This window comes from Saccopteryx bilineata, chromosome 5 (genome assembly GCF_036850765.1).
Source record: "Saccopteryx bilineata isolate mSacBil1 chromosome 5, mSacBil1_pri_phased_curated, whole genome shotgun sequence".
Taxonomy (NCBI): Eukaryota; Metazoa; Chordata; class Mammalia; order Chiroptera; family Emballonuridae; genus Saccopteryx; species Saccopteryx bilineata.
Genome location: NC_089494.1, coordinates 200,189,706 through 200,217,545, shown reverse-complemented (window position 1 = coordinate 200,217,545; position 27,840 = coordinate 200,189,706). Strand labels below are relative to the sequence as shown.

At 41.4% G+C, this 27,840-nt stretch overlaps 1 protein-coding gene across 1 annotated transcript; it reads right to left on the bottom strand.

Annotated features, from left to right (window-relative positions):
- Positions 1-177: 177 nt before the first annotated feature.
- Positions 178-27,285, bottom strand: COQ2 (coenzyme Q2, polyprenyltransferase). Its single transcript, XM_066280247.1, has 7 exons — positions 26,981-27,285; positions 19,081-19,247; positions 16,209-16,330; positions 14,747-14,832; positions 10,221-10,354; positions 6,002-6,190; positions 178-875 (listed from the first exon to the last, which is right to left on the bottom strand). Exons 1-7 carry the CDS (start codon positions 27,231-27,233, stop codon positions 705-707), a joined length of 1,122 nt encoding a protein of 373 aa, XP_066136344.1. The 5' UTR covers positions 27,234-27,285; the 3' UTR covers positions 178-704.
- Between the last annotated feature and the right edge of the window lie 555 nt (positions 27,286-27,840).

Here is a 27,840-nt window from a genome sequence, read left to right as displayed (position 1 = left end):
CTGTCAGTCCCTGTCTATCTCTGCCTCTGTAAAAAAAAAAAAAAAATGAAGCACATAGAAATTAAACTAGTCCCTGGTGATTGCCTGTCTTCCTATTCTGGTCGCTATGGCTACACACAGAGATCTGATCTCCCAAATACACATTAGGGTTGGTAACAACGGCAGTATGTATAGACATAGTAGGGAAAAATTTTATTAACTTTATTAACTTAAATTCTCCTAAATATATATATATATATTTATACATAAAACAATAATTTTCCGAATTACAGCTTTTTGCAGTGAGTACAGGTCACCATAAAAAAAATGAGCCCCAACTTTTTGTGGCAGCTTTTATTTTTCCCTAACAAGAGTCCATTTTTCCTACAGAAGTTCCTTAAATGAGATACACATCAGGTTTCTTTCAAAGTGCCAAAACTCATGATTCCCATAACTACAGATAAGAAGTAAAATGAGCAGAAGAACAACACATCAACTTCAATACTCAAGGTCATCTCAAATCCTGAAGAGCCCCAGCTTTCTGTGACAGGAGCATTTTGATGGTAAATACTTGAACTAAAATCTGGGCAAATGTGCTCAAATTTTTCATCTTCCGATTCTTAATTCTTTAACATTATAAGACTCTCATGTAAATCTAATTATGTAGTAACAAGAGCTGAGAGTGTTTTGTGAAAGTCTCTGACTTTCAAATTCCTAGATAAACTTCATTTGCAATTTTGTATTCTATTATCTGTATTTTTCTTTGTTTCTTCTGTCTTCTTTTCTTTCCACAAGTTCCCAAGGACAATCCCTAAAAAAACTATTATTCCTATTGTTCGGTTGGAGGCAAATTTATGCCAACAGTCCTCGGGCCTGTGGATGTCCAGGGTGTAAATCTGGAAGAGAGGAACACAGTGCGGCGTCAGGACTCGTCTGAGCTTCTGGCATCAAAAACACATCACTAGAGAAGATGTCAGCATTTCGTTATATAATTTTAAGCAATGGGAAGCCCTTAATGTACCCCAAATGGTTTCCCAATGTAGACAAATCTATCATACCTGTCACTGGGCATCATCTAAGCTGTGCCCTAAAAATTTCCCCAGGAGGGCTGCATGAATGCTTTGAGAGGCAACCCATGCTCTTTTCAATTATATTTAGGAAACTCTTTCTTCCACTGACTGATCTAAAATCTGCTTCCTACAGCTCCTACCCTTCAGTTCCAGCTTTACGCTTTGGAGCAATGTTTCTCAGCAGAAGAACAAGTCACATTTGGGCAGGACAACACTATTGTGCAGGGCTCTCTAATGAGCTGAAAGATATTTCATATAGCTGGTCATCACCAAATGCCTGTACTGAGCCTTTCCCAGTTTATTTATGATCATAAATACCCCCATACAGATCATCGACATGATCCTATGGTTGCTGGCTTGAGCCCAAAGTCACTAGCTTAAGACCAAGGTTGCTGGCTTAAATAAGGAATCACTGGCATGGCTGAAGCTCCCCCAACCCCACCAAGGCAAGTATGAGAAGCAATCAATGAATAACTAAAGTGACGCAACTATAAGCTGATGCTTCTTATCTCTCTTCCCTCAATTAAAAAAGAAAGAAAAAACTCCCATACATGTACAAATCTCCTTCCCACTGCCACATAGACAAAGAAATGCTAGCAACCAGATTTACAGCTGGTGACCCGGGAAAAATATGCTCCTATTTCTTCATGGTAGTCCTGCAATGTATCAGCAGCCTCATGTGCCTGTCTTACTCTTCCCCAGGCGTAAGCATCAGCACCCTGTTTCCCCAGCTTTTCTTATTGTGGCCCGCAGACTTAAAATCATCATGATTTCCTTTCTTTTCAAATACTGCAAGGCTACATCATGATCAAGTGGGATTCATCCCAGAATCTCAAGGATGGTTCAACATACGTAAAACGGTTAACGTAATACACCATATCAACAAAACAAAGAACAAAAACCACATGATCTTATCAATAGACGCAGAAAAGGCTTTCGATAAAATACAACACAATTTTATGTTTAAGACTCTCAACAAAATGGGTATAGAAGGAAAATATCTCAACATGATAAAGGCCATATATGATAAACCATCAGCTAACATCATATTAAATGGCACTAAACTGAAGGCTTTCCCCCTTAAATCAGGAACAAGACAGGGTTGTCCACTCTCTCCACTCTTATTTAATGTGGTACTAGAGGTTCTAGCCACAGCAATCAGACAAGACAAAGAAATAAAAGGCATCCATATCGGAAAAGAAGAAGTAAAGGTATCACATTTTGCAGATGATATGATCCTATACATCGAAAACCCCAAAGAATCCACAAAAAGACTACTAGAAACAATAAGCCAATACAGTAAGGTCGCAGGATACAAAATTAACATACAGAAGTCAATAGCCTTTCTATATGCCAACAATGAAACAATTCAGAACAAACTCAAAAGAATAATCCCCTTCACGATTGCAACAAAAAAAATAAAATACTTAGGAATAAACATAACAAAGAATGTAAAGGACTTATATAATGAAAACTATAAACCATTATTAAGGGAAATTGAAAAAGATATAATGAGATGGAAGAATATACCTTGTTCTTGGCTAGGAAGAATAAATATAATCAAGATGGCTATATTACCCAAAGCAATATACAAATTTAATGCAATTCCCATCAAACTTTCAATGACGTTTTTAAAAGAAATAGAGCAAAAAATCATCAGATTTATATGGAACTATAAAAAACCCCGAATAGCCAAAGCAATCCTAAAGAAAAAGAATGAAGCTGGGGGCGTTACAATACCTGACTTCAAACTCTATTATAGGGCCACGACAATCAAAACAGCATGGTATTGGCAGAAAAATAGACACTCAGACCAATGGAACAGAATAGAAAGTCCAGAAATAAAACCACATATATATAGTCAAATAATTTTTGATAAAGGGGCCAACAACACACAATGGAGAAAAGAAAGCCTCTTCAATAAATGGTGCTGGGAAAACTGGAAAGCCACATGCAAAAGAATGAAACTGGACTACAGTCTCTCCCCCTGTACAAAAATTAACTCAAAATGGATCAAAGATCTAAACATAAGACCTGAAACAATTAAGTCCATAGAAGAAGACATAGGTACTCAACTCATGGACCTGGGTTTTAAAGAGCATTTTATGAATTTGACTCCAATGGCAAGAGAAGTGAAGGCAAAAATTAATGAATGGGACTACATCAGACTAAGAAGTTTTTGCTCAGCAAGAGAAACTGATAACAAAATAAACAGAAAGCCAACTAAATGGGAAATGATTTTTTCAAACAACAGCTCAGATAAGGGCCTAATATCCAAAATATACAAAGAACTCATAAAACTCAACAACAAACAAACAAACAATCCCATAAAAAAATGGGAAGAGGATATGAACAGACACTTCTCCCAGGAAGAAATACAAATGGCCAACAGATATATGAAAAGATGCTCATCTTCTTTAGCTATTAGAGAAATGCAAATCAAAACGGCAATGAGATACCACCTCACACCTGTTCGATTAGCTATTATTAGCAAGACAGGTAATAGCAAATGTTGGAGAGGCTGTGGAGAAAAAGGAACCCTCATCCACTGTTGGTGGGAATGTAAAGTAGTACAACCATTATGGAAGAAAGTATGGTGGTTCCTCAAAAAACTGAAAATAGAACTACCTTATGACCCAGCAATCCCTCTACTGGGTATATATCCCCAAAACTCAGAAACATTGATACGTAAAGACACATGCAGCCCCATGTTTATTGCAGCATTGTTCACAGTGGCCAGGACATGGAAACAACCAAAAAGCCCATCAATAGATGACTGGATAAAGAAGATGTGGCACATATACACTATGGAATACTACTCAGCCATAAGAAATGATGACATCGGAACATTTACAGCAAAATGGTGGGATCTTGATAACATGATACGAAGCGAAATAAGTAAATCAGAAAAAACCAGGAACTGCATTATTCCATACGTAGGTGGGACATAAAAGTGAAACTGAGGGACATTGATAAGGGTGTGGTGGTTACGGGGGGGAGGGGGGAATGGGAGAGGGAAAGGGGGAGGGGGAGGGGCACAGAGAGAACAAGATAGAAGGTGACGGAGGACAATCTGACTTTGGGTGATGGGTATGCAACATGATTGAACGACAAGATACCCTGGACTTGTTATCTTTGAATATATGTACCCTGATTTATTGATGTCAGCCCATTAAAAAAAAATAAAATAAAATTATTAAAAAAAAAAATACTGCAAGGCTACGTCCATCCTAGGTATCATGTCAATGACAGGAGAGAGGACCACACAAACACTTGAGAATATAAAGTGGGTTCCAAATATACTGCTCACAAAAATTAAGAGATATTTCAAAATAAATATGAAGCTATAAAATATCCCCTAATTTTTGTGAGCTGTATTTGTTATATTTGTGATTGTCCTCATAATTTTTTTCCACTAATATCCAAGTGCTTAAATATTGCCACATCTTCATTACCCTAACCAGACAATCAACTGATGATGATAATCCCACAGAGCTTAGTTATGGATGCTGGCAAATTCTGAGGAGGAAAATGGTGACATCTGAGCATCCTAGAGCATCACCAATTCCTATCTTTTAGCTTTCCTAGTGAGGGAAACGGTGAAGGTGATCCAGCATGGGGTTTACTTTATAGACATCAGATTTTAGTTTCCTTCACACCATGTTATATAAGTTTCACTCACACTGATAAATTACTAGCAATAATCTGTGTAAAACAGATCATCTAAATATAGATTCACTAACTTCTGTCTGAAGAAAATAACGGTAACAGTATGCAAAAATAGTCCATCTATTTAATTAATATAAAAATACATTCACCTAATTATTAATAAAAAATTAGGGTAGCTCAGTTGGTTAGAGCTTCATCCCGACATGCCAAGGTTGCGAGTTCAATCTCTGGTCAGGGCACATACAAGAATCAATCAATGAATGCATAAGTAAGTGAAACAACAAATCGATATATTTTTTTCTTTCTCTCTAAAACCAATTTACAAATTAGATTTAGTTCATTGTGTACAAGTCAGTAGTATAGATTCATAATATCAGCTCGTAGGACCTGGGGTGTTGGGTACATGCATATCCTGAAATGACGATTTCCAACTATCTACACAAAACTCTGATGTGTTATCATTTCATGACTTATCTGGCCTTGGTGTCTATGCCAGTGAGATCTAAACCTATGAATAATTAGTGTGCTAAGCATCACTAGAATCCTATGTTTTAAAATAAAGTGTGTTGATCAGTTGCTTTCAGGTAATTCATTTCAACCCACAACTTTCAGACATCACTGAAATTTTTCCAGACACAAATCAGAAGTAATTCCAGAAAAATCAGAGGGGAAAAAAAAATCTAGATTTTTTTTTTTTTTTTTTCATTTTTCTGAAGCTGGAAACGGGGAGAGACAGTCAGACAGACTCCCGCATGCGCCCGACCGGGATCCACCCGGCACGCCCACCATGGGGCGACGCTCTGCCCACCAGGGGGCGATGCTCTGCCCCTCTGGGGCGTCGCCATGTTGCGACCAGAGCCACTCTAGCGCCTGAGGCAGAGGCCACAGAGCCATCCCCAGCGCCTGGGCCATCTTTGCTCCAATGGAGCCTTAGCTGCGGGAGGGGAAGAGAGAGACAGAGAGGAAAGCGCGGCGGAGGGGTGGAGAAGCAAATGGGCGCTTCTCCTGTGTGCCCTGGCCGGGAATCGAACCCGGGTCCTCCGCACACTAGGCCGACGCTCTACCGCTGAGCCAACCGGCCAGGGCAAAAAAATCTAGATTTAGTTTTAGATAATTTCTCTGAAATAATATACGATAAGTCAGGGCAGAGAAGGCGGCAGTTCAAGGCAGTGCAAGCCAAGTGTTTAAGAAGTACCTTGCTTGGTAAACGCAGGCCGTTTCATTTAAATGACATTTGTAATTTATACCAACGAAGAATGAGGGAAAGAAGAACATGGTCAAACCTGGTGAGTCAGATGGGCTCCGACAGCAGCCAGGGCAGTGTAGTAGGGCGCGGTCTGACCGGTGTTCACCCCCACCAGGCCCAGCGCCCCCAGCATCGCTACACTGAAGCCGCTAAGCCATTGCTTGGTGTTTTCATGAAACCTCAGTGCCGTGGACTTAACACCAATCAGAACATCTTCTATCTTGTCCTAGCATCAGAAAGTAAGAAGAAACTGTTTTTTTATTGACATACCATAAAAATCACCATTTTGAAGTATACATTCAGTGGTTTTCACATATTTACAAGGTTGTATAACAATCACCACTGTCTGATTCCACAGGTCACTGTCTTTTAAAGAACATTTATATATAAACAAAAATATACTCCATGAGCTGTGAAAGATGACAGTAACTCAGAAACATGGGTTGATCAGAAATAAATATGCAGGCCAAATCAAAGTTACCGTAAGTGTTACTGCTAAAATTATCTTCCAGCCCTGTTTCAACATGTCGTTTCAACATGTCGTTATTGTACTCTTATAATTCTGTAATGACTTTTTTCTTTTTAACAGAGAGTCAGAGAGAGGGATAGATAGGGACAGACAGACAGGAAGGGAGATGAGAAGTATTAATTCTTCGCTGTGGCACCTTAGTTGTTCATTGATCACTTTCTCATATGTGCCTTGACCAAGCAGCTACAGCAGAGCGAGTGAACCCTTGCTTAAGCCAGCGACCTTGGGCTTCAAGCCAGTGACCCTGCGCTCAAGCTTGTGACCTCAGGGCCTCGAACTTGGGTCCTCTGCGTCCTAGTCCGACACTGTATCCACTGTGCCACTGCCTAGTCAGGCTGTGATGAATTTTAACTATACCTTTTCTACATCAGAAGAAAAACTCAATTCAAATTCTTCACATAGCACCTCTTTATTGCAGAGATCTCAAATCTCAATAATTGCCTGTGCATTTTCGTTTCAATCTTGTTAAAATCACCGATGTAGAAAAATGCTCACTTACCACCTGGCCACATTCATTCACATTTCACTAACTCAATTTATTCCTTGCTTCTCCCATCAAATCCTTTCTATTTATGGTAGAGTTCGGTTCTGATGATGCACTCACATCTAGCTGACTGGTTTCCCCCAGCAACTTGACCTGCAAGCATTTCCATATGGCCCTGTATATCAGAGGCTGCATGCTGAACTCTGTGCCCACCTGTAGGCAGGCGGCTATCTTCTGGAGTCCCAAATACAAATAATAATAATGAGTGTGGGGTTTGTTTATGTTTTTCCTTTCATACAGCAAACACCTTGAGGGTGCAAACTGTGTCTTTAGTTATATGGACTACAAAAGTGTCAGTGAGTAGCCTGACCAGGCGGTAGTGCAGTAGATAGAACTTGAGTGAGGGCTCACCTGGCTTGAGCATGGGCTCACCAACTTTAGTGCAGGGTTGCTGGCTTGAGTGTGGGATCATAGACATGACCCCATGGGTCTCTGGCTTGAGCCCAAAGGTCACTGGCTTGAAGCCCAAGGTCACTGGCTTGAGCCCAAGGTCGCTGGCTTGAGCAAGGGGTCACTCACTCTGCTGTAGCCTCCTGGTCAAGGCACATATGAGAAAGCAATCAATGAACAACTAAGGTGCTGCAATGAAGAACGGATTCTTCTCATCTCTCTCCCTTCCTGTCTGCCCTTACCTGTCCCTCTCTGTCTCTTTGTCTCTGTCACGCACACACAAAAAGTGTCCGTGAGTACGTATATGGTGTTTTACTGAAGAAGTTAATGTAACTGGAGTACAGCTATCCTAACCTCTGGTTTCAGGACTTGCTGCAAAAAGTATAGGCATCTCTTCTAAACCATTAAGTTTCACTTCAGGAGCTCAGGCTGGTTACAGATCTATCAGCTTTTTCATGATAATACAAATGTGGTGGGGGAAAGGGGTAAATGAAAGAAAGCAGGACAAAATCCAGACTAAAATATTAGAAAAAAATTTCATTAAATCATGACATAGTTTTTAAGTAAATGATTGAGAATACATAGTCATATTTTAGAAAAACACAGAAAAAAATTTTCATAGTTTATAAATGTAAAAGAAAATTAAGAACATAAACCAAGAAAAGTTAAACAGAGGTTTTTTATTAAACTTGCAAAAAGGCAGTATTCAAAATTATAAACATGTTTATATCCCTTAACTAAGTAATATCACTCTGAAAGATTTGCCTGAAAAGCTCATAGTCATAAAGACATTAGTAATTAGAACAATATTATTTATAATTGCAGAAACTCAGAAACAACTTATATGGCCAAAATAGACAAATTGTTAAAAAAATATGGTGTATTAACTCAATGGACTATTATGTAGTCTTAAAGCAATAACGACAAAAAATAGGTAAAAGTATAAGAAAATGCTCATTGCCTTTAGTAGGTAAAAAAAGCTGCCTAGTACAAAAATTAGAGGCATTGCCTGACCAGGCGGTGGTGCAGTGGATAGAGTGTCAGACTGGGATGCAGAAGACCCAGGTTCGAAACCCTGAGGTCGCCAGCTTGAGCACGGGCTCATCTGGTTTGAACAAGGTTCATCAGCTTGGACCCAAGGTCACTGGCTTGAGCAAGGGGATCACTCGCTCTGCTGTAGCCTCCCAGCCAAGGCACATATGAGAAAACAATCAATGAGCAACTAAGGAGCCGCAACAAAGAATTGATGCTTCTCATCTCTCTCCCTTCTTGTCTGTCTGTCCCTATCTGTCCCTCTCTGATTCTCTCTGTCTCTGCCACACACATACACACAATTAAGAATATTTGTTAAAAAAAAATTAGAGGCATCAACAGAAGGGCAGGAGAAGGTAGTGGTTAAAAGCACAGACCCTTGAGATTGTTTGGGCTTGAATCTCAGCTCTGCCACCCACTCTGTGACATGGACAGATTACTGGCCCATGCACGTTTCCTTATCTGTTAAATGATGATAATAAAAGTACCTTCCTCTCAGGATGTTATGGGTTAAATTAGTATTTGCAGGGTATTTACTTATTTATTTTTAATTTTCATTTATTGATTTCAGTGAGAAAGGAAGGGAGAGGAAGAGAGGGGGAGGGAGAGGAAGAGAAGGGGAGGGAGAGGAAGAGAAGGGGAGGGTGAGGAAGAGAGGGGGAGAAAGAGGAAGAGAAGGAGAGGGAGAGGAAGAGAGGGGAGGGAAAGGAAGAGAAGGGGAGGGAGAGGAAGAGAAGGGGAGGGAGAGGAAGAGAAGGGGAGGGAGAGGAAGAGAGGGGGAGGGAGAGGAAGAGAAGGGGAGGGAGAAGAAGAGAGGGAGAGGGAGAGGAAGAGAGGGGGAGGGAGAGGAAGAGAGGGGGAGGGAGAGGAAGAGAGGGGGAGGGAGAGGAAGAGAAGGAGAGGGAGAGGAAGAGAAGGAGAGGGAGAGGAAGAGAGGGGGAGGGAGAGGAAGAGAAGGGGAGGGAGAGGAAGAGAGGGGGAGGGAGAGGAAGAGAAGGGGAGGGAAATGAAGAGAGACAGAAACATCAATCTGTTCCTGTATGTGCCCTGACTGGGGATCAAACCAGCAACTTCTCCTCTCTAAACAACTGAGCTATTTGGCCAGGGCTTTTTTTCTTTTAAGATTTTATTTACTGTTTTTAGAGAGAGGAGAGAAAAAGGCAGGGGGATGGGAGAAGCAGGAAGCATCAAGTCATAGTTGCTTCTCATATGCGCCTTGACCAGGCAAGCCCGGGGTTTCAAGCCAGTGACCTCAGCATTCTAGGTTGATGTGCTACCACGGGTCAGGCTTGCAAGGTATTTAAAAACAGTACCTGGCATATGGTAAATACAATTTAAATTATAAATATAATAAAATAAATGAGTTGATCTCTATGGTAAATAAATGTGCACATGAAACAGAAATATTTTGTTGGCACCATGAAAGTATAAATGATTTTTTTTTTTAGAAAAAAAATCTTTTGCTTTAGTTTGATTCTTAAAAGTTTTTTTAAAAAAAAAAACAAAACAAAACAACTAAACCAGCCTGACCTATGGTGGTGCTGTGGATAGAGTGCTGACCTGGAATGCTGAGGTCACAGGCTTGAAACCCTGGGCTTGTCTAGTCAGTGTACATACAACACAACCAATGAACAGTTAGAATAAAGCAACTATTATACTTCTCGTTCCCCCCACCCTCTCTCTCTCTCTCTCTCTGCAAAATCAATAAATGAAATCTTAAAAAAATAAATAAATAAAAGTTAAAAGATGGTATTTCTTTACCTGATGGGCATAGATAGTATCATACATGAGTGTCCACATAATTCCAGAAAAATAAAGAGGCAGGCAAACAGATGGATCACAGGAGCCCTTGACGGCAGACCATCCAAGCAGTGCTCCCCAGTTAAAAGTGAAGCCTGCAGAAGTGAAACAGAAAGGGAGGTGGAGTCTAAACGCACTTCAGAATTCCACAGAGAAGGAGAGCGGCACCAGCATGTAGTAAGTGCTTGGTGTAGCAGGCTCTGCACATGCTGTTGTCAAATCTCTCTTTTCCTTAAATCTCTCAGCTCTGCGGCAGTTATTAGCTACAATTTATAAAAGAGAAAACAGGTGCAGTGAGGTTAACAATTAAAACACCATAGCTAGGCCCTGGCCGGTTGGCTCAGTGGTAGAGCGTCGGCCTGGCGTGCGGAAGTCCCGGGTTCGATTCCCGGCCAGGGCACACAGGAGAAGCGCCCATCTGCTCTCCACCCCTCCCCCTCTCCTTCCTCTCTGTCTCTCTCTTCCCCTCCCGCAGCCGAGGCTCCATTGGAGCAAAGATGGCCCAGGCGCTGGGGATGGCTCCTTGGCCTCTGCCCCAGGTGCTAGAGTGGCTCTGGTCATAACAGAACAACGCCCCGGAGGGGCAGAGCATCGCCCCCTGGTGGGCAGAGCATTGCCCCTGGTGGGCGTGCCGGGTGGATCCCGGTCGGCGCATGCGGGAGTCTGTCTGACTGTCTCTCCCCGTTTCCAGCTTCAGAAAAATACAAAAAAAAAAAAAAAACCCCACAAAAAAAAACCCCCAACAAAAAACACCATAGCTAAAAGAAAGAACAGTATCCCCTGATAAATAGGTTTCATGAGAACAACGTTCATCCTATGTAGTGTGGTGCCTGGCACAATCAATAAACAGTATATGCTGGGGTCTGAACTTAGACCTGAGTCAAAATCCTGTGATCTTCCCATTATCACTCTATTTCCCCTATAATAAGCCAGAGAAACAAGAGTATAGACACGAACCCTTATTTGTTCCACAAGCCCATCTCTCTGAAGACTGTAAACAAACATCTACATGCTGATGATTCCTAAATCTCTATGTGTAAGCTTGATCGATTCCCTAAGCTTCAGACAAGATACTGAACTATCTGCTGACCATCTCAACCCACAAGTCCCTCTGGTACCTCAAACTCAGTGGGTCCTGAGTGCCTTTTCTCAGAAACCCTTTCTCCTATGTGGCCTATTTCCACCTGGAATCTCTCAGCGGACGGAGGGCCTCTTCCTGCGGTCCCACAGTGTGCCTGCATGCCAGAGCGCTGCCCTGCTCATTGCTGGCTCCTTCTCGGACTCCTTCAAGAGGGTGTGTCGGGAGCCGATCCACTAATGTTGGCTAACTAGGTCACAGCAGGAGAAGATCCACAACTTCTGGTTGACAAAGTCACAGCAAAAGAAGATAGAGTCACCGCAGTAAAGACCAACAGCTGCGGGTTGACAAAGTCACCGCAAGGAAAGGCACAACGATACTTCCCCCTTTAATCTTTTGAATTAATCTGGCCTTATATTCCCCCCTTTTCTGGGTGTGTGCTATTATTTGTGGCACAGGGATAATAGTACCGTGCTTTCCCTGTAGATTTGTAGTAATTTCTTTGGAAATGAGACAGAAGGTGTAAGTTCCACAGAAAAGCCTGTAAGCCCCTTGAACTGGGCTCATAAACATAAGAGGCTGGCTATGATATCCCTCGTAAAGGGTTAAGTTTGTAGGAGAATTTCTTCTTAATCATGTTAGAAAGAATAGATTATGACTTGTGTATGGGTAGAAGGCAGTGGCTGTGCAGAGCACCTTTCGGCCTTCACTTAATTCATCATTTTTCCTCCCTAGCCTTTTCATGTGATAGAGTAGAGAAACTTTCCTTTCTTCTTGCTTATTTGATCTGCAGATAGTGGAACACTCTAAGAAGAATATAGTTAGAACTTAACTAGTGTGTGAATATAGTAAATAAAGTTTGACTAAACAATAGAATCTTAGGTAAGGTGTTATGGAATGGCCTGTTGCGTGGCTTGGGATGGGAACGCAGTCAGCAAGAAAAGAATGTTTTGCTAAGAGAATTGTTTTATGACTGAAGGCAGTTGCTGGGCTTTCTCAGTGAGACATTCTCATGAGATTTATATACTTTACAGGGTTTTTCGTTTAGATAATAAAGAGAAATATGGGGGAATCCATAGAAGCAATAGCAATTAATGCCTTCTGATATTATGTTGCTACTAAGCTATCTTGCAGGTGCACTCTATATATCTTTAAGCAAAAGTTACTCTTGATGTTATGTAAATTTCTTAATAAGCAAGCCTTTTGAAGTCTTGTGAGAAAAGTTAGGACACTGCATAAACTCAAGGCCATTTGCCTGAGCAAGTGGTGGTCCATTGCTACTCCCTAATGATTTTGTCTGTTAATCTCTCTCTGCCCCTTGACTCACAACAACAGTAAAGTTGAGTTATTTGTTAGTACTAATCCTTTAAAAGCTTTTACCAATGTTGTTATCGCTATTCAAGTTATTTTTTAATTGTACTTTGAATGATTTGCCACCTGATTTGTAGTTTATAGATATAAATTAACTGTTATCTGGAAACATGTAAACATAGTGAAACAGAAGCAATGATTAATACCATGTAATTGTAACTTGGTGTGTGTGTATAAAAAAGGAGCTGTACTAGCATTTGAGAGAGATGCCTGGCAGTAAATGCTAACTAGAGAATAAAGAGAAAGAAAAGAATTCAGCTCTCTCACTCGATTTCGCCGACGCCGTCTCTTCCTGTGGGACCCCTGGATCCCCCCCGGGGCTGGACCCCGGCAAGGGTGAATGTGTTTAGTTACTTTTATTTTCCTAGCATCATTGTGGCTTCTGGCACAAAGTAAAAGTCAGGGGTTCGATAAATATTTGAAGTAACTATACCAGCTTTAAAAATATTTTTTTCCACATTGATAGAAATAGAGAAAGGGGAGAGAGAGGGAGAGAGAGTGAGAGAGAGAAGGGGGAGGGAGGGAGAGGGAGAGGGAGTAGGGGAGAGAGAGAGAGAGAGAGAAAGGGGGGTCATCAATTTGTTGTTCCGCTTAGTTGTGCACTCATTGGTTGCTTCTCATACGTGCCCTGACCAGGAATGGACCCTGTGACCTTGGTGCACCTGGACGATGCTCTATCCACTGAACCTCTCAGTCAGGGCCCCTATATTATCTTATAGATAGAAAATGCTTGTCTTCCTTTTACCAAAAGATTCCCAGGTCAGTTGAGAATATAATGTCCTATTTTCTTTTTTTAATAGAAAGAAACAACACTGAATGAGAGGATATTAGACTAAGTTTAGTATTCTACTACAACTTCCCAGTCAGGCTCACATCAATCTCTGGAGTATATTTAGGTTCTTCTTTTATTTACTGAAGAAAAAAATAGTTCAAAGAACTAAGACAGTTCTAGGAACATTTTATTCAAGGAATAGAAAAGACTAGTAGATAGATGTGCAACAGCTTTTCTTACCTACCTATCTTTCTCTTTTTCTACTAATAAATACTTACTGAATTCCTGCGATGTATCAAGTGCTATGTTAGATGCTAAGCTATCCATATGTGAAGAATATTTTATCTTTTAGGAATTTACAGTTTACTTTGGGGAGACAGAGCAGGCTCTCAGAATCTCCTTGCTGAATCAATGCTGTAGAAATGAGTAAGGGCCTCGTTCAATTACTATGGGAACCCAGAGTGCTATAACTTTCCTGGGAGTGCTGAAGAAGGCTTCACAGAGAGGGAGCCCTGAGAAGTCATCTGAGTTATCACACATACTTTGAACCCTTGTTCTCCTGCTCAGAGTGCTTTCTACTGCAATCCCCAAATCTTCAAGGAATCTAGATCAACCACCTAAAGAGAGAAGTAGGGTCCAACTGGTGGTGGTGCAAGAAATAAAAAGTCAAACTGAGGTTGCTGGTTCAAAACCCAAAGGACGCTGGGTCTGAGTGCGGGCTCGTCAGTGTTGGCTCACTGGCTATGAGCAGAGGATCATCCACACAATCCCAAAGGGGCCAGCTTGAGCCCAAAGGTCACTGGCTTGAGCAAGGGACACTGGGTCGCCCCTAGTCAAGGCACATGCAAGAAGCTCACTGTACAAGTGAAAGCAACTACGAGTTGATGCTTCTCACCCTCTCACTCTCTCTTTCCCTTCTATCTGTTTTTCTCAATCTCTCAAAATAAAATAAAATAAAATAATTAATTAAAATAAAGAAAGAGGTAGGGTCAAGGCAGCAAATTTCTTTTTCTTCATGACATAGATTTTTAAAAGAGCACTTCAAAAAAAAGTTAATAACCTTAAGAAATATGCAAGGTATTTTAGCCAATAAAAAGGGCTGTTTTCCTTTAAAATAAAAAACTTATTGTTGGTTTGAAAAATTTCATGACTCACTTGACATTTTATCTCTGCACATTATGCATGCATGTATGTGCATATGGTATTATATCTAAAAGTATAGTTTGAGGGTATCAAGGGAAATAACTATAATTAATCCAGGCTTACCCAAAACTAATTGAGGCCAGTACGTAATTCTTTTCATTAGCGGGTAGGTGATGACAAAAAGTAGGGATGCTGCTCCAAGAACTATACTGAAATCAAGAAAAACCATTAGTGAGATTAACATCATCATCTCTTACAAATTACTAAATAGGATAACAAGAGTAACACTAACTGGGAAAATAATTTATCTCAAAATTATATTTTTTTGTTACATAAAATTTTCTTCCTAGACTTTGATTAGGATAAAAGATTAAAAAATATTTTAAGTGTTACAAAATAACCAAACACAATAACAATAGCTAACAATATAGTGCTCTCACCTATTAGGCACTGGGATGACCGCTTTACATATCTTAACTCATTATAATCGTCACCACAACCTTAAGAGGCAGAAAGTTTTCATTTACTTGTGTGTTTTTTTTTGCAGGTGAGGAAACTAAAGCTCAAAGAGATTAAGTAATTTGCCAACTGTCATACAGCTACTCAGTAGCAGGGCCAGGCTTTGAACTTATTATCCACTATATGTTACTGCCTCTCCAGATTTTGTATGCAAACATTAAGACAGCTAGAAACTGAGGCATCCTAACAGAGAATCAGAGTCAAGACATCCATCCCTATATGTACATGGGGTGTGATTTCTCTAGAAGATAAGGTCACAAAGCCCCATGAAAGGATAACAACATAAGATGTTCTGAGGTACCTCAAAGCTCACTTAACACCCTCCTCCAGCAATGCCCTTCCAAAGTGTTTTCATGTGACTGATGCTAGTAGGGCAAGGTATACAATTAAATCTAGTCTTTATACAGTAATGCTTATTTGCTGACCTGCTCCTCTTTTTTTGTCTCATTGAAGCAGTTTGTAAGCGAACATCGGATGCACAGTTTAATTTTGTCTCTTTGAGATATGGAATGAGTCCTTCCACTTTTTTCGTCTGTCATGGTTTAAGAGCATGATTCTGGGAAACGCCAGTTCCTCTTTCTGCCTAACGAGTATTATCACTTCTGCTCTGAACTACTTCAGAGATACTATCAGCATTAAATCACACAGGGGTGGGCAAAAGTAGGCTTACAACTGTGAGTACAAAAACCAGAGTTTATTCCTATATCATTACTTATTATTATCAATATTTCCAAATGTGAACAACTGTAAACCTACTTTTGCCCACCCCTGTAAAAACAAGTACATCCATGCACATACCTGGAAAACTTATAAGTAAGTGTCTTGTATCCCTCAGAAACGTAGCGCAGTACTAATGGTGGTTCAGAATAAATTAAATGCTGATCTCCTAATTCCTTTGGCTAAAAAATACTTGATTTTACAATGTGTGGTGATTTCCTTATACTTGCTAACCTACAGGTGCTCGATAGGTAGCCAATAACAACTTTATAATAAAGATATTTTAATTTTATTTTATTCTATAAGGGAGAGATTTTATACATAATTATGAAAAACACATTTACTATACCTGTAATAATTCAGACACAGAAGAATACCCAGTGCCAGGGTCAGCTGCCCCCCAAGAAAAACAAAGGACTGAAAAGTTGAAATGTCTCCAGCAGCTATTGGGCGAGTTGCTGTTCTTGCAACCTTGACACATAAAAACAGGTACCTAAGCGTTACATGATGATTCATTTATTTAAACATTTCATCAAGAGATTGGTCCATGTTAAGCACTAAGGCAGAACTATGAATTTAAAATATCAACACTGGAAGTACTGCCAAAAATCAAAGCTTGATATTTAGCCTGACTGGTGGTGGTACAGTGGATAGAACATTGACCTGGGGTCCCAGACTTGTGTACCCCAAGGTTGCTTACTTGAGCACAGGCTCATCTGGCTTGAGCTCAGGCTCACTGTTTTGAGTGTGAAATCACTGACATGGCCCCATTGTTGCTGGCTTGAGCTCAAAGGTTGCTGTCATGAGTCCAAAGGTCGCTGGCTTGAGCCCAAGGTCACTGGCTCGAGCAAGGGGTCACATGCTCTGCTGTAGCCCCCCTAGTCAAGGCACATATGAGAAAGCAATCAGCCTGACCAGGCAGTGGTGCAATAAATACAGTGTCAAACTGGGACGCAGATGACCCAGGTTTGAAAACCCGAGGTCACGGGCTTGAACAGTCTCATCCTGCTTCAGTATGGGTTCATCAGCTTGAGCGCATGGTCGCTGGCTTCAGAATGGGATCATAGACATGACCCCATGGTCGCTGGCTTGAGCCCAAAGGTCACTGGCTTGAAGCCCACGGTTGCTGGCTTGAGCCCAAGTTGCTGGCTTGAGCAAGAGGTCACTTGCTCTGCTCTAGCCCCACAATCAAGGCACATATGATAACACAATTAACTAAGGAGCTGCAATGAAAAATTGATGCTTCTCTTCTCTCTCCCTTCCTGTCTGTCTGTCCTTATATGTCTCTCTCTCTGACTCTCTGTCTCTGTCAAAAAAAATTTTTTTCCCCATTGATTTGAGAGAGAGAAGCATCAACTCATTTCACTTAGCTGTTCCAATAAGTTGTGTACCCATTGATTGTTTCTCATATTAGCCCTGACCAGGGGTTGAACCCATGATCTCTGGCATGCTAGGCTGACATTTTAATCACTGAACAACCCGGCTAGGGCTGACTATTCACTTTTTTATCAGTGTATATATAAGATTATTATAATTTAAAAAATTTTTTTTCTTAAGTGAGAAGTGGGAAGGCAGAGAGACAGACTCCCGCATGTGCCCCAACTGGGATCCACCTGGCAAGCCCCCTACCAGGCAATGCTTTGCCCATCTGGGGCCGTTGCTCTGTTGCTTGGCAACCGAGCTATTTTAGTGCTGGAGGCGAGGCCACAGAGCCATCCTCAGCACCCAGGGCCAACTTGCTCCAACTGGGCCATGGCTATGGGAGAAGAGAGAGAGAGAGAGAAAGAAGGAATAGAGGGAGGGATGGGTGAGGCAGGGAGAAGCAGATGGTTGCTTCTCCTGTGTGGTCCTGACTGGAAATGGAACCCAGGACATCTGCATGCTGGGTAAATGCTCTACCACTGAACCAGCCAGCCAGGGCCAGATTATTTATTTTATATAATTCACCATGGGTTACTTTTAAAGTGAAAGTTTACTTGACTATTTTCAAGCATTTAATGGTCTTGTGCTTGTTATAGCAAGCTAGAAAAAAAGGCAAAAAGGTAGACCTTTCTCTTGAGAAAATAATGCTCAGCTGAAAAATAAATAATTATACACATGTGACAATATATATTGAAAATAATCCAGATAAATACAACATATCAAACCTTTGTCCTTTTTTTAAAATTGGATTTATTGAGGTGACCTTGGTAAGTAAATTACATAGGTTTCAGGTGTACAACTCTATAACACATCATCTGTATATTGCATTGTGTTCATCACCCCAAGTCAAGTCTCCTTCCATCACAATAATGTACCAAACTTTAAAGTTTTCTTTGCGGGTTTAGAAGAGGCGATAAGGAGGACTTGCCTTCTTATCCTTTCCATTTCTGTACTATACAAATTTTTCAGAATAAATGTATTATTTTTCTAAGGAGAAAAAAGAATAAAATTATGCTTTGAAAAGAAATAATTATAACAAATGCTAACAGAGCTGCCTATGTTCATTTAAATTAAGATTTGATTTACATGCCTGACCAGGTGGTGGCGTTGGATAGAGCGTCGGTCTGGGATGTTGAGGACCCAGGTTTGAGACCCAGGTTCGAGCCAGCTTGAGCGCAGGCTCATCTGGCTTGAGCAAAGCTCACCAGCTTGGACCCAAGGTTGCTGGCTCGAGCAAGGGGTTACTCAGTCTGCTGAAGGCCCCCGGTCAAGGCACATATGAGAAAGCAATCAATGAACAACTAAGGTGTCGCAACGAAAAACTTATGATTGATGCTTCCCATCTCTCTCTGTTCCTGTCTGTCTGTCCCTATCTATCCCTCTCGCTGACTCTCTGTCTCTGTAAAAAAAAAAAAAAAAGATTTGATTTACATATGAATAGTTAGTGCTCTGATAAATGTTGCAAAGGAAGGGATGACAGTTCTTATAGACACTCAAAGGTTTGCGCAGATTGTTCACTTCACTGCTAACATCCTTACTGCAGCTTTCTAAATCCTAATTCATTTCATAAAAGTGAAGTACACACCTTGCCCCCACTTCTGCTCTTGTGCTGAGAAAGGAAGTGCGCTGTACTGTGTAACACCAGCTATTCATTCAACTGGCATTGACATTTTTTTTATGCTGGATTTCAGTGAGGACACTAAGTGATCTTGTTGCTCTATGTAGCATTCAAAAGTGATGCTACCATGTAACTCTGCAGACTTTAGAGGAGCCCCTCTTCCTTTCAAGGATGAAACTACCTTTTTATCGTAGTCCCGGTCCCACATGTCATTAATAGTACAGCCTGCTCCACGCATCAGAACAGCTCCAGTGCCAAAGAGAGATAACATGTACCAATCTGGAAAACAGCCCGGTTCAGCTGCCAAACCAATGCTCCAGGTACACGGCAGATATAGCAGCCAGGTTCCTAAGCAAAAATAAAAAGACAAAAAAGTACAAATTCAAGTTAGTTAACTATTTTCATTTGTTTAAACACTGCGTCCCAAAGAAGTAAAAACAAAAACAAAAACAAAAAAATCCCAAAGTCAAAAACACATGACAAAACTGAGACAATAAATTTGCGACTCATGTCACAAAGGACTATTCTCCTTAATACACAGGGTTCCCAGAAACTGAAGAGAGATCAATAAGAGTTCAACAGAAAAATGGACAAAAAACAAAACAGAAGCTCACAGAAAGAAATGCAAATGGCTCTTATACTGTACATGTGAAAAGATGATCAATTTTGAGAAATACACATTAAACTTATATTGCAGTAACAGTTTTCACCTATCAGATTGGCAAATCCCAAAGTCTGACAATACACCCTTGAGTCAGAGGCTTTCATGTATTTCTGATGAGGTTACAAAATGGTCCAACACTTATGGCCAATCTGAAAAATTTTAATACACATGTGTGTGTACACACTCTCACACACACACAATACATACATTTGAATGTTAGTACTATCAGGAAGGATATATTAGACACTTGTCTCCAGGGAGGAGAACTGGTTGGCTGAGAGACTGTTTTCACTCTATGCTCTGGTACCTTCTCAATTTTATATTATATGCATATATTACTTGCTCAAATTAAAACTTCCTTTACTGTTAGTAGTATAATACAATAAAATGGTCTTGGGGTAGGGAGATTATTAACCTACTGTTTTTTAATATTTTGAAACTACACGCACAAATGGGCTTAGTTCTTGGCATTAGCCCATAAACTACTGAAACTAAGTAAAAGCAAATACAGTAGTCCCCACTTATCTGCAGAGGATATCTTCCAAAACCTCCAGTGGATGCTTGAAACTGGATAGTACCGAGTCCTACAGATGCTATGTTTTTTCCTATACATACATACCTAGGATAAGGTTTAATTTATAAATTAGGCAGAGTAAGAGATTAACAACTAATAATAAAATGTAACAATTTATTGTAACAAAGCTATGTGAATGTGTTCACTTGTATCAGGGGATCCCGCAGAAGTCATTGTAGAGGCTCAATGCTTTCTGGCACAACACAGTGCCGTCAGTTGGAACTTGTTTCCTGTTCATGTCTTCCATCCACAAATTTAATGCCTTTTTCATCTCACTAAGCAGTTATCATGCACTCTGAATGCAACTTTTTTTTCTTTTCCAAGTGAGAGTAGTGGTGATAGACTCCTATATGCACCCTGACTGGGATCCACCCAGCAACCTCTGTCTGGGGCCGATGCTTTGCCTATTTGGGGCCACACTTGCAAATGAGCTATTTTTAGCGCCTGAGGCAGAAGGTCCATGGAGCTATCCTCAGCATCTGGGGCTCACAAGCTGAATCAATCAAGCCATGACTGAAGAGAGAGGGAGAGAGAGAAGGAGAGGGGGAGGGGTGGAGAAGCAGATGGTTGCTTCTCCTATGTGCCCTGACTGGGAATTGAACCTGAGACATCCACATGCGGGGCCGATGCTCTACCACTGAGCCAGCCAGACAGGGCTAACTTTTATAGTTTGAATTGCAGCAGCAAAACTAGCATAGATTTCTTTTTGCTTCCTCATAATGTCAGATAGAAAATTCAATCTTACTATAGACCTTAGCAACCTCAGCATACGATTTTTTTCTTTCCTTATTAAGTTGAGAACTTTCATCTTTTCACTTAAAGGAGGCACTTCCAGCTTCTTTTTGGCATATCTGAATTGTCAGTATCACTACTCTTGGCTTTGGGGCCACTATTAGGTAAACAAGGGTTAATTGAACACAAGCACTGCAATATGCAACAGCTACTAAGTAATGGGTGGGTAGTGTGTACAGTGTGAAATTACTGGAAAAGGGACGATTCACACCCTGCAGAATGGTACAAGATTGCATTATGCTATTCAGAGTGGTATGCAATTTAAAACTTAAGAATTGTTTATAAAGTTACTCTGGAATTTTTTATTTAATATTTTTAGACCACAGTTGACCATGGGTAATTGAAACCGCAGAAAGTGAAACTATGAATAAGCGGGTACTACTGTAGATTGCATGAATAAGAGATTTCACATATGAACTTTAATAGATATCTTACTTTGAAAAGAAAGTCTTTCAACAAATGTTTGGGTATGGGTGCCTTTTAGGGAAATTCTGAGTTTTCCTTCCCTATTTAGCAATATAAGAAAAAAAAGATATGTGGCTAAAGAAAGATTAGATCCTGTACAAAAATGGTCAAATGACAACATCCTTATAATCATGTTTAACGTCATTAAATTTAAGTTTTATTCATTTGCAAATATTTATAAAGCACATATTTTGTGCCAGGGCTGAGCTAGGAACTGGGAATACAATGGTGACTGAGAGCTGGTTTCTGACTTTTATAAATCAAAAGGAAGAAACATAGTTAAATAAACAATAATAAACAGATCAATCGACAAGAGCAAGCACAGGGTCCTACAAAGCTATAAAAGAGTGTCACTCAAGTTAACTGGGGAGAGAACAGGGAGAACCCAGGAAGATTTTTCCAAAAGGGACTTAAACTCACACAGCATAAAAGGTAAGGAAAAGCTAAAAGTGAGAAACGATCAGTCTGGACCTATTATAAATAATGATAGCTAATGTGGAGGAGGAATAAAGTTTCCTCTACCTTTCTAGGCTCTTTTGGCTAGTCTAATAACTAAATCTACATGGGACAGATTAATAAGAGAAAATTAACCGAATACAATTACAGATATATGTACAGGAAACTCCATATACTTGAGAGTCAGAGATCCCCGCCCCATACATTCAGATGGTCCCACACATCTGAATGCATTTCCATGCGCTGCAATGGCAATGCCATCATCTAGATTACCTGGGGTCAGCCTCTACCATTCCCACCCCGCTGTCTAGGAGAGGTTCGGTGACAGATGGTAAAATGAAGTATATATGACATCCTGAGCTAAAGAATGAGGTAAAAGCTCTGGGGCTTTTAAAAGAGCCCCAGAAAGGGGGCTAATTCACAGATGGATAAGAAGAGATGTTCAGTAGTTTGATGTGTGCCCTGTCCTCTAAACAGGTCATTAAAAGTTATTTTTTGTTAATAACTCTTGTTTGGAACAAGTCCCCCAGTTTAAAATTTAAGGGAGAAGTAAAAGTTTCTCTTGAGTCTGCAAAGTCTCTATTACCTTCAGCCAAAATAATCCCCATACCACAGAGGCACATCTTAGAGCAGCCTAGTCTGAACCCTCCGCTAACATCTACTGAATGAGAAATGCCAGGCAGTATTCTAAATGCTTTATATGTATAAATTTACTTAACCCTCAAAAACACCCCTATAAGACAGTCACTATAACTATTCCTATTTTACACATAAGTTAACAGATATGCAGAGGTTAAAACAATGGGTTTAAGTACTTCTTTATAACTCAGAGGGAGAGAGGGGTAGCTGGCTGATATGAAAAAAAAAACAACAACAACAAACCCATGACTTCACAGGCATTATTTTCCTGCTGCAATTAGAATTAAAGGCTCCATTTAAAAACAATTCTAGAGAAAGATGTGGAACCATTTTGTTTCAAGAACAAAATTTCCCTGGCTTTAAGTCTGTAATACAGATGCATTCACTTACTAATAGGAATCTGTAAATCACCTCACAAATGAGAAGCATTCCTATAATGAAAGAAAAAAGTCATACTTCCTGTTTGATGTCTGCCACTAGTAAGTGGAGTGACCCCAAACACTAACTATAATAAACTTTAAAACTCCTTCTTTATCACCTATAAATGAGGGGAAAGATATCTACTTTTCACAGTTATGAGAAAAATATATTGGTGATGAAAACACACATGATAATAAAAAATACATAGTGCTTACTATGTGCCACGTGCTGTCAGATAACACTTTTTTTGTGACAGATACAGAGAGAGGGACATATAGGAACAGACAGGAAGGAAGAGAGATGAGAGGCATCAATTCTTTGTTGTGGCACCTTAGTTGTTCACTGATTGCTTTGACTGGGGAGGGGGGGCTACAGCAGACTGAGTGACCCCTTGCTCAAGCCAGCGACCTTGGGCTCAAGCAGTTGAGCCTTGCTCAAACCAGATGAGCCTGTGCTCAAGCTGGCTGGCAACCTCAGGATTTCGAACCTAGGTTCTCCGCGTCCTAGTCCGATACTCTATCTGCTGTGCTACCGCCTGGTCAGGCAGATAATACTTTTGATTTTTACAACAAATCTATGAGATAGGCATTAATTTTATTATAACCAGATATGTTTCAGAAAAAATGTTTACTGTAGAAAAAGGAAAAACTCTCTGGGAGGTTAAATAAAATGAACAAGTTTTGGCAGGTGATGGGCAGACAAAAGCTCCTGTGTCAATGGAATCTAAGTCATTCACTAGTTACACCTTATCTTTAAGACAACATAATCACCTATAAGTGCAGGAAGAAAATCACACCCCCAATTTAGTGAAAGAGTGCCACCTGCTGAAACTTCCTGAAATACTACAGTCTGTGACCTATTTGAAAAAGTTGTAATCCATTTTGAAAAACAATAAAACACACTTAAGTTTGTAAAGATTAACAAGATTAAACTTCAACAAAGTAAAAGATGAATATAAAATAAATGACCCTACAAAAGAATTTCAGTAAAGAAATATCAAACCTGGATTCTACTAATGTCAACTTATTGTTCCTGGCATACAAAAAGGCTCAAAAAATGTTTGTTGAATTGTTACACACAGAACTAAGTTATCTTAAAAATCCTTCAATCATTCCCTTATTTAGAACTAAAGCATAGACTGGTTTCTTCTTCACATACGTAATAACTATTACCCGATCTTCTCCAATTCCCACTACTCAAGTAATAATGGCTAGTGTGTGTGTGTGTGTGTGTGTGTGTGTGTGTCAGAGAGAGACAGACAGACAGACAGACAGCAACAGGGAGAGATAAGAGGACCAGACAGACAGAAGGGGAGAGAGATGAGAAGCATCAATTCTTTTGTTGTGGCTCCTTAGTTGTTAACTGATTGCTTTCTCATATGTGCCTTGACTGGGGGGCTGCAGCAGAGTGAGTGACCCCTTGCTCAAGCCAGAGACCTTGGGCTCAAGCCAGCAACCTTGGACTTCAAGCCAATGATGTTTGGGCCCAAACCAGTGACCATGGGGTCATGTCTATGATTCCACACTCAAGCTAGTGACCCCGTGCTCAAGCTGGTGAGCCTGCACGCATGCTGGAGACCTCCGGGTTTCTAACCTGGGTTGTCCGTGTCCCAGTCCAATGCTCTATCCACTGCGCCACCATTTGGTCAGGCAGCTAATATTCCTGAGCACTTATTATGACAGGCACTATTCTAAAGACTTGACATATATTATTGAGTTCTCATGACCATCTTATAAAGTTGGTATTTTATAGATGAGAAATGAAAACCTATAGGTAAAGTAACTTAACTGAGGTCTCTCAAATGGGCAGTGAAGATTCAAATCCAAGAGGTCTACCTCCAAAGCTTTATGCATAACCCCTTTATTTCCTCCTAATATGTGGTGGGGTGGTCTAGTAACCAAAGTAGAAGCCAAAGGTTTATGGAAATGGAAATAACAGCAGCTGTTGAGCTGTCATGGATGCCTGTGAACCTCTGTGGCACAGAGCCAAAGAAGAGAACTATAGTTAGGCTTCAGATTAGAACTGGGCTTGGAAATTTATGCCTATCAATTTGTATCTGGCCCCAAAAAGCAAAAGGTCATGATAGCAGGGCTGTGCCTATCATTTATTTTGCTTTTATACTTTAGTTGCTGATTGCTATAAACTTTCAGTGCTCTGATCCCAAATTGATAGCACACACATAAACCTAGAATAGCAAAAACAGGCCTAGCTTGGGGTTGTAGGTGGGCAAAGGTGGAGAAAATTATCTACATATTTGAATGTATTTCCATGCAGAGCAGTGGCAATGCCATCATCATGGTTACCTGGAGTTTAGCCTCTACCATTCCCACCCCACTGCCCATCATTTTTCAGTCCAGCTCTTAACCAGCCTGTGTTCCTACTATTTTCTACACCCATGTGGGGTCATCAGTTTATATTATTATTTATTTATTTTTGATAGAGAGACAGGAAGGGAGAGAGATAAGTATCAACTAGTAGTTGCCTCACTGTAGTTATTCATTGATTGCTTCTCATACATGCCTTGATGGGGTAGAGATGCTTTGGGGAGGAGGGCGGAGGCTCCAGCTGAGCCAGTGGCCCCTCTCTCAAGATAGTGACCTTGGGCAAAAGCCAGCAACCTTAGGATCATTTGACGATCCTACACCCACGACCTAGGCTCAAGCTGGGGAGTCTGGGCTCAAGCCTGTGACTTCCAGTTTCCAACCTGGGACTTCAGCGTCCCATGTCCACGATTGCTCCACTGCATCACCACAAGTTAGGTCAGATCAGCTTATACTCTTCGTGTCCCAACAACACTCTACCTTCCAGTTTTTTCAAAAATATTTCCCTCACCAAACAAGAACTCTTTCCACTTCTGCAAAATGTACCTGTCCTTAGGGTTACACTCTCTTCTTGACTTTCCAGCAATGCAGATCCACAGTTATTACTGTCTTCCCTGAAATATTTCCTGTCTATATCACTTATATCAGCTTTTTCAACTAAACAGGAAGTTTCCATAGATTTTTTGATCCCTAAAGCTAGGCAATGTTGTAGAAATTTATTAATTCATTCAATGCTACTGCCAGGCTCTGTTCTAGGCACTAGGTAAAGAAAAAAAAATACTATTTATGGGGAGCTTATGTTGTATTGGAAAAGTCACTCAACCAATAAATGCAGAAGGTTTGTTAACAGAGTGCTATGGAAAGAAAAACAGAAAACAAGTAAATACAGTGAGGTGGGTGCGTGATATTTTAAACAAGAAGGTCATGGGTTGTGAGGTGACAGGTGGTCCCTAAGTGCTATACATGCTGCATTCAAATGAATTAAATCTTTGTGTTACCGGTGGTGTGGGGCAAAGCGATAGACCCCAGTATCAAAACGCTAGGTTCAGGCCCTGATTGATTGGTTAGGCGGTAGAGCTTCGGCCAGGGTGTGGAAGTCTCTTATTCGATTCCAGGTTAGAAGTGACCATCTTTCTCCACCCCATCCCTTCTCCCTTCTCTCTCTCTCCTCCCGCATCCATGGCTTCAATGGTTCCAGCAAGTTGGCCCCGGATTCTGAGAAAGGTTCCATGGCCTCGCCTCAGGCGCTAAAATAGCTAGGTAGATTCCAGACGGGGTTGCAGGGTGGATCTCGGTCCTGGAGCATGCGGGTGTTTGACTGCCTCCCTGCCTCTCACTTAAAAAAAAAAAAAAAAGTTAAAAAACAAAACAAAATACTAGGTTCGTCTGTTCTGGCTCTGCTGAAGATCCTTAGTTTCTCCAGCGTCTTGTCTTATTTGCTTTGGGGGCCTTACAGGACTATGGGAAGGATCAAACATAATGCAAGTGGAGGCGCTACAATACTGTAAATCTGTGCAAATACAGGGACCCGAGCACGGGATTTCTGTCCGACTCGCTACTTTAAACAAGGACTGCGGGATGAGGGAAAGTTTGCCGCGCTCGGACGCTCAGGATTCGGCGGGGCGAGAAGGCAGGGGGGTCACTCCAGAGATCGCCCGGTTCGGCTGTCCGGAGGGTACCAGCTACCGGGTTCCGTGCTTCATTCCCACTGGGCCAGCTGCCCCGGAACGCCCGCATCGCCCGCACTCACCAATGGGCTTGTCCAACCGCATGAGGCGCAGGTAGGGCTGCAGGGGGCGGGGCGCCGAGTTCACGACCCCCGCGGCCGACAGGCTGAGCCGACGCCATCGCGGACCCCGCCCCGCCCAGGGCGGCCAGTCCCCTGCGCGGGACCCGCCTGCCGCGCGCGCCAGGGCCAGAGAGTGGCCGCGCCAACCGCACAGCCACGCCCGCGACACCGGCCGCAGGCGCCACGCGAGCCCCGGGCCGCCCGCGCCCAGCATGGTGTCGGGATGCGCGGTCCGCACAGGCCTGACGTCATTCCCGGGCGTCAGGTCGCGGGTTGGCCAGCGCAGTGACGTCCGCGGGGGACTGTCCGGTCTGGGCCGCGGTGCGGCCCCAGTGTTTCGAGTAACGGGAGGTAGGGATTATCGTGGTCACTTTACCGTGGAAGGTGATGACCTCGGTACTTAGCGTGAAAGGACTTCCTTGTTGTCAGCTTTTTGAACGGGTAAGAACGGATCGTGTTACTCGTTCGGAACAGCTGTAGCAGAAAAACAACAACCACCAAAATACGCAAAAAACCTACTGAACCCGAAATGTTGATCTGCAGGCCGGTGTTTCCTTTCTCTCTCCCTTTCTTTCGTTTCTTTCTTTCCTTTCTTTATTTTTATTTATTTTTTTAAAGCTAAAAGGGCACCTAGTGGCCCAATCCAGGAATGTACGTTAAAACCGTACTCAAGAGTGAAGGGGTTCATTAGACAAGAGAAAACCTCATATATCTAACAGCCAATTCAGAGGAGTTGGGATGATGGACAGGCATGGAGTGTGTGGGAGGCTGAGAGCCTGCCGCTAGAACAGGTTGGCTCTCACTCTTCATTGTAGCCAAGT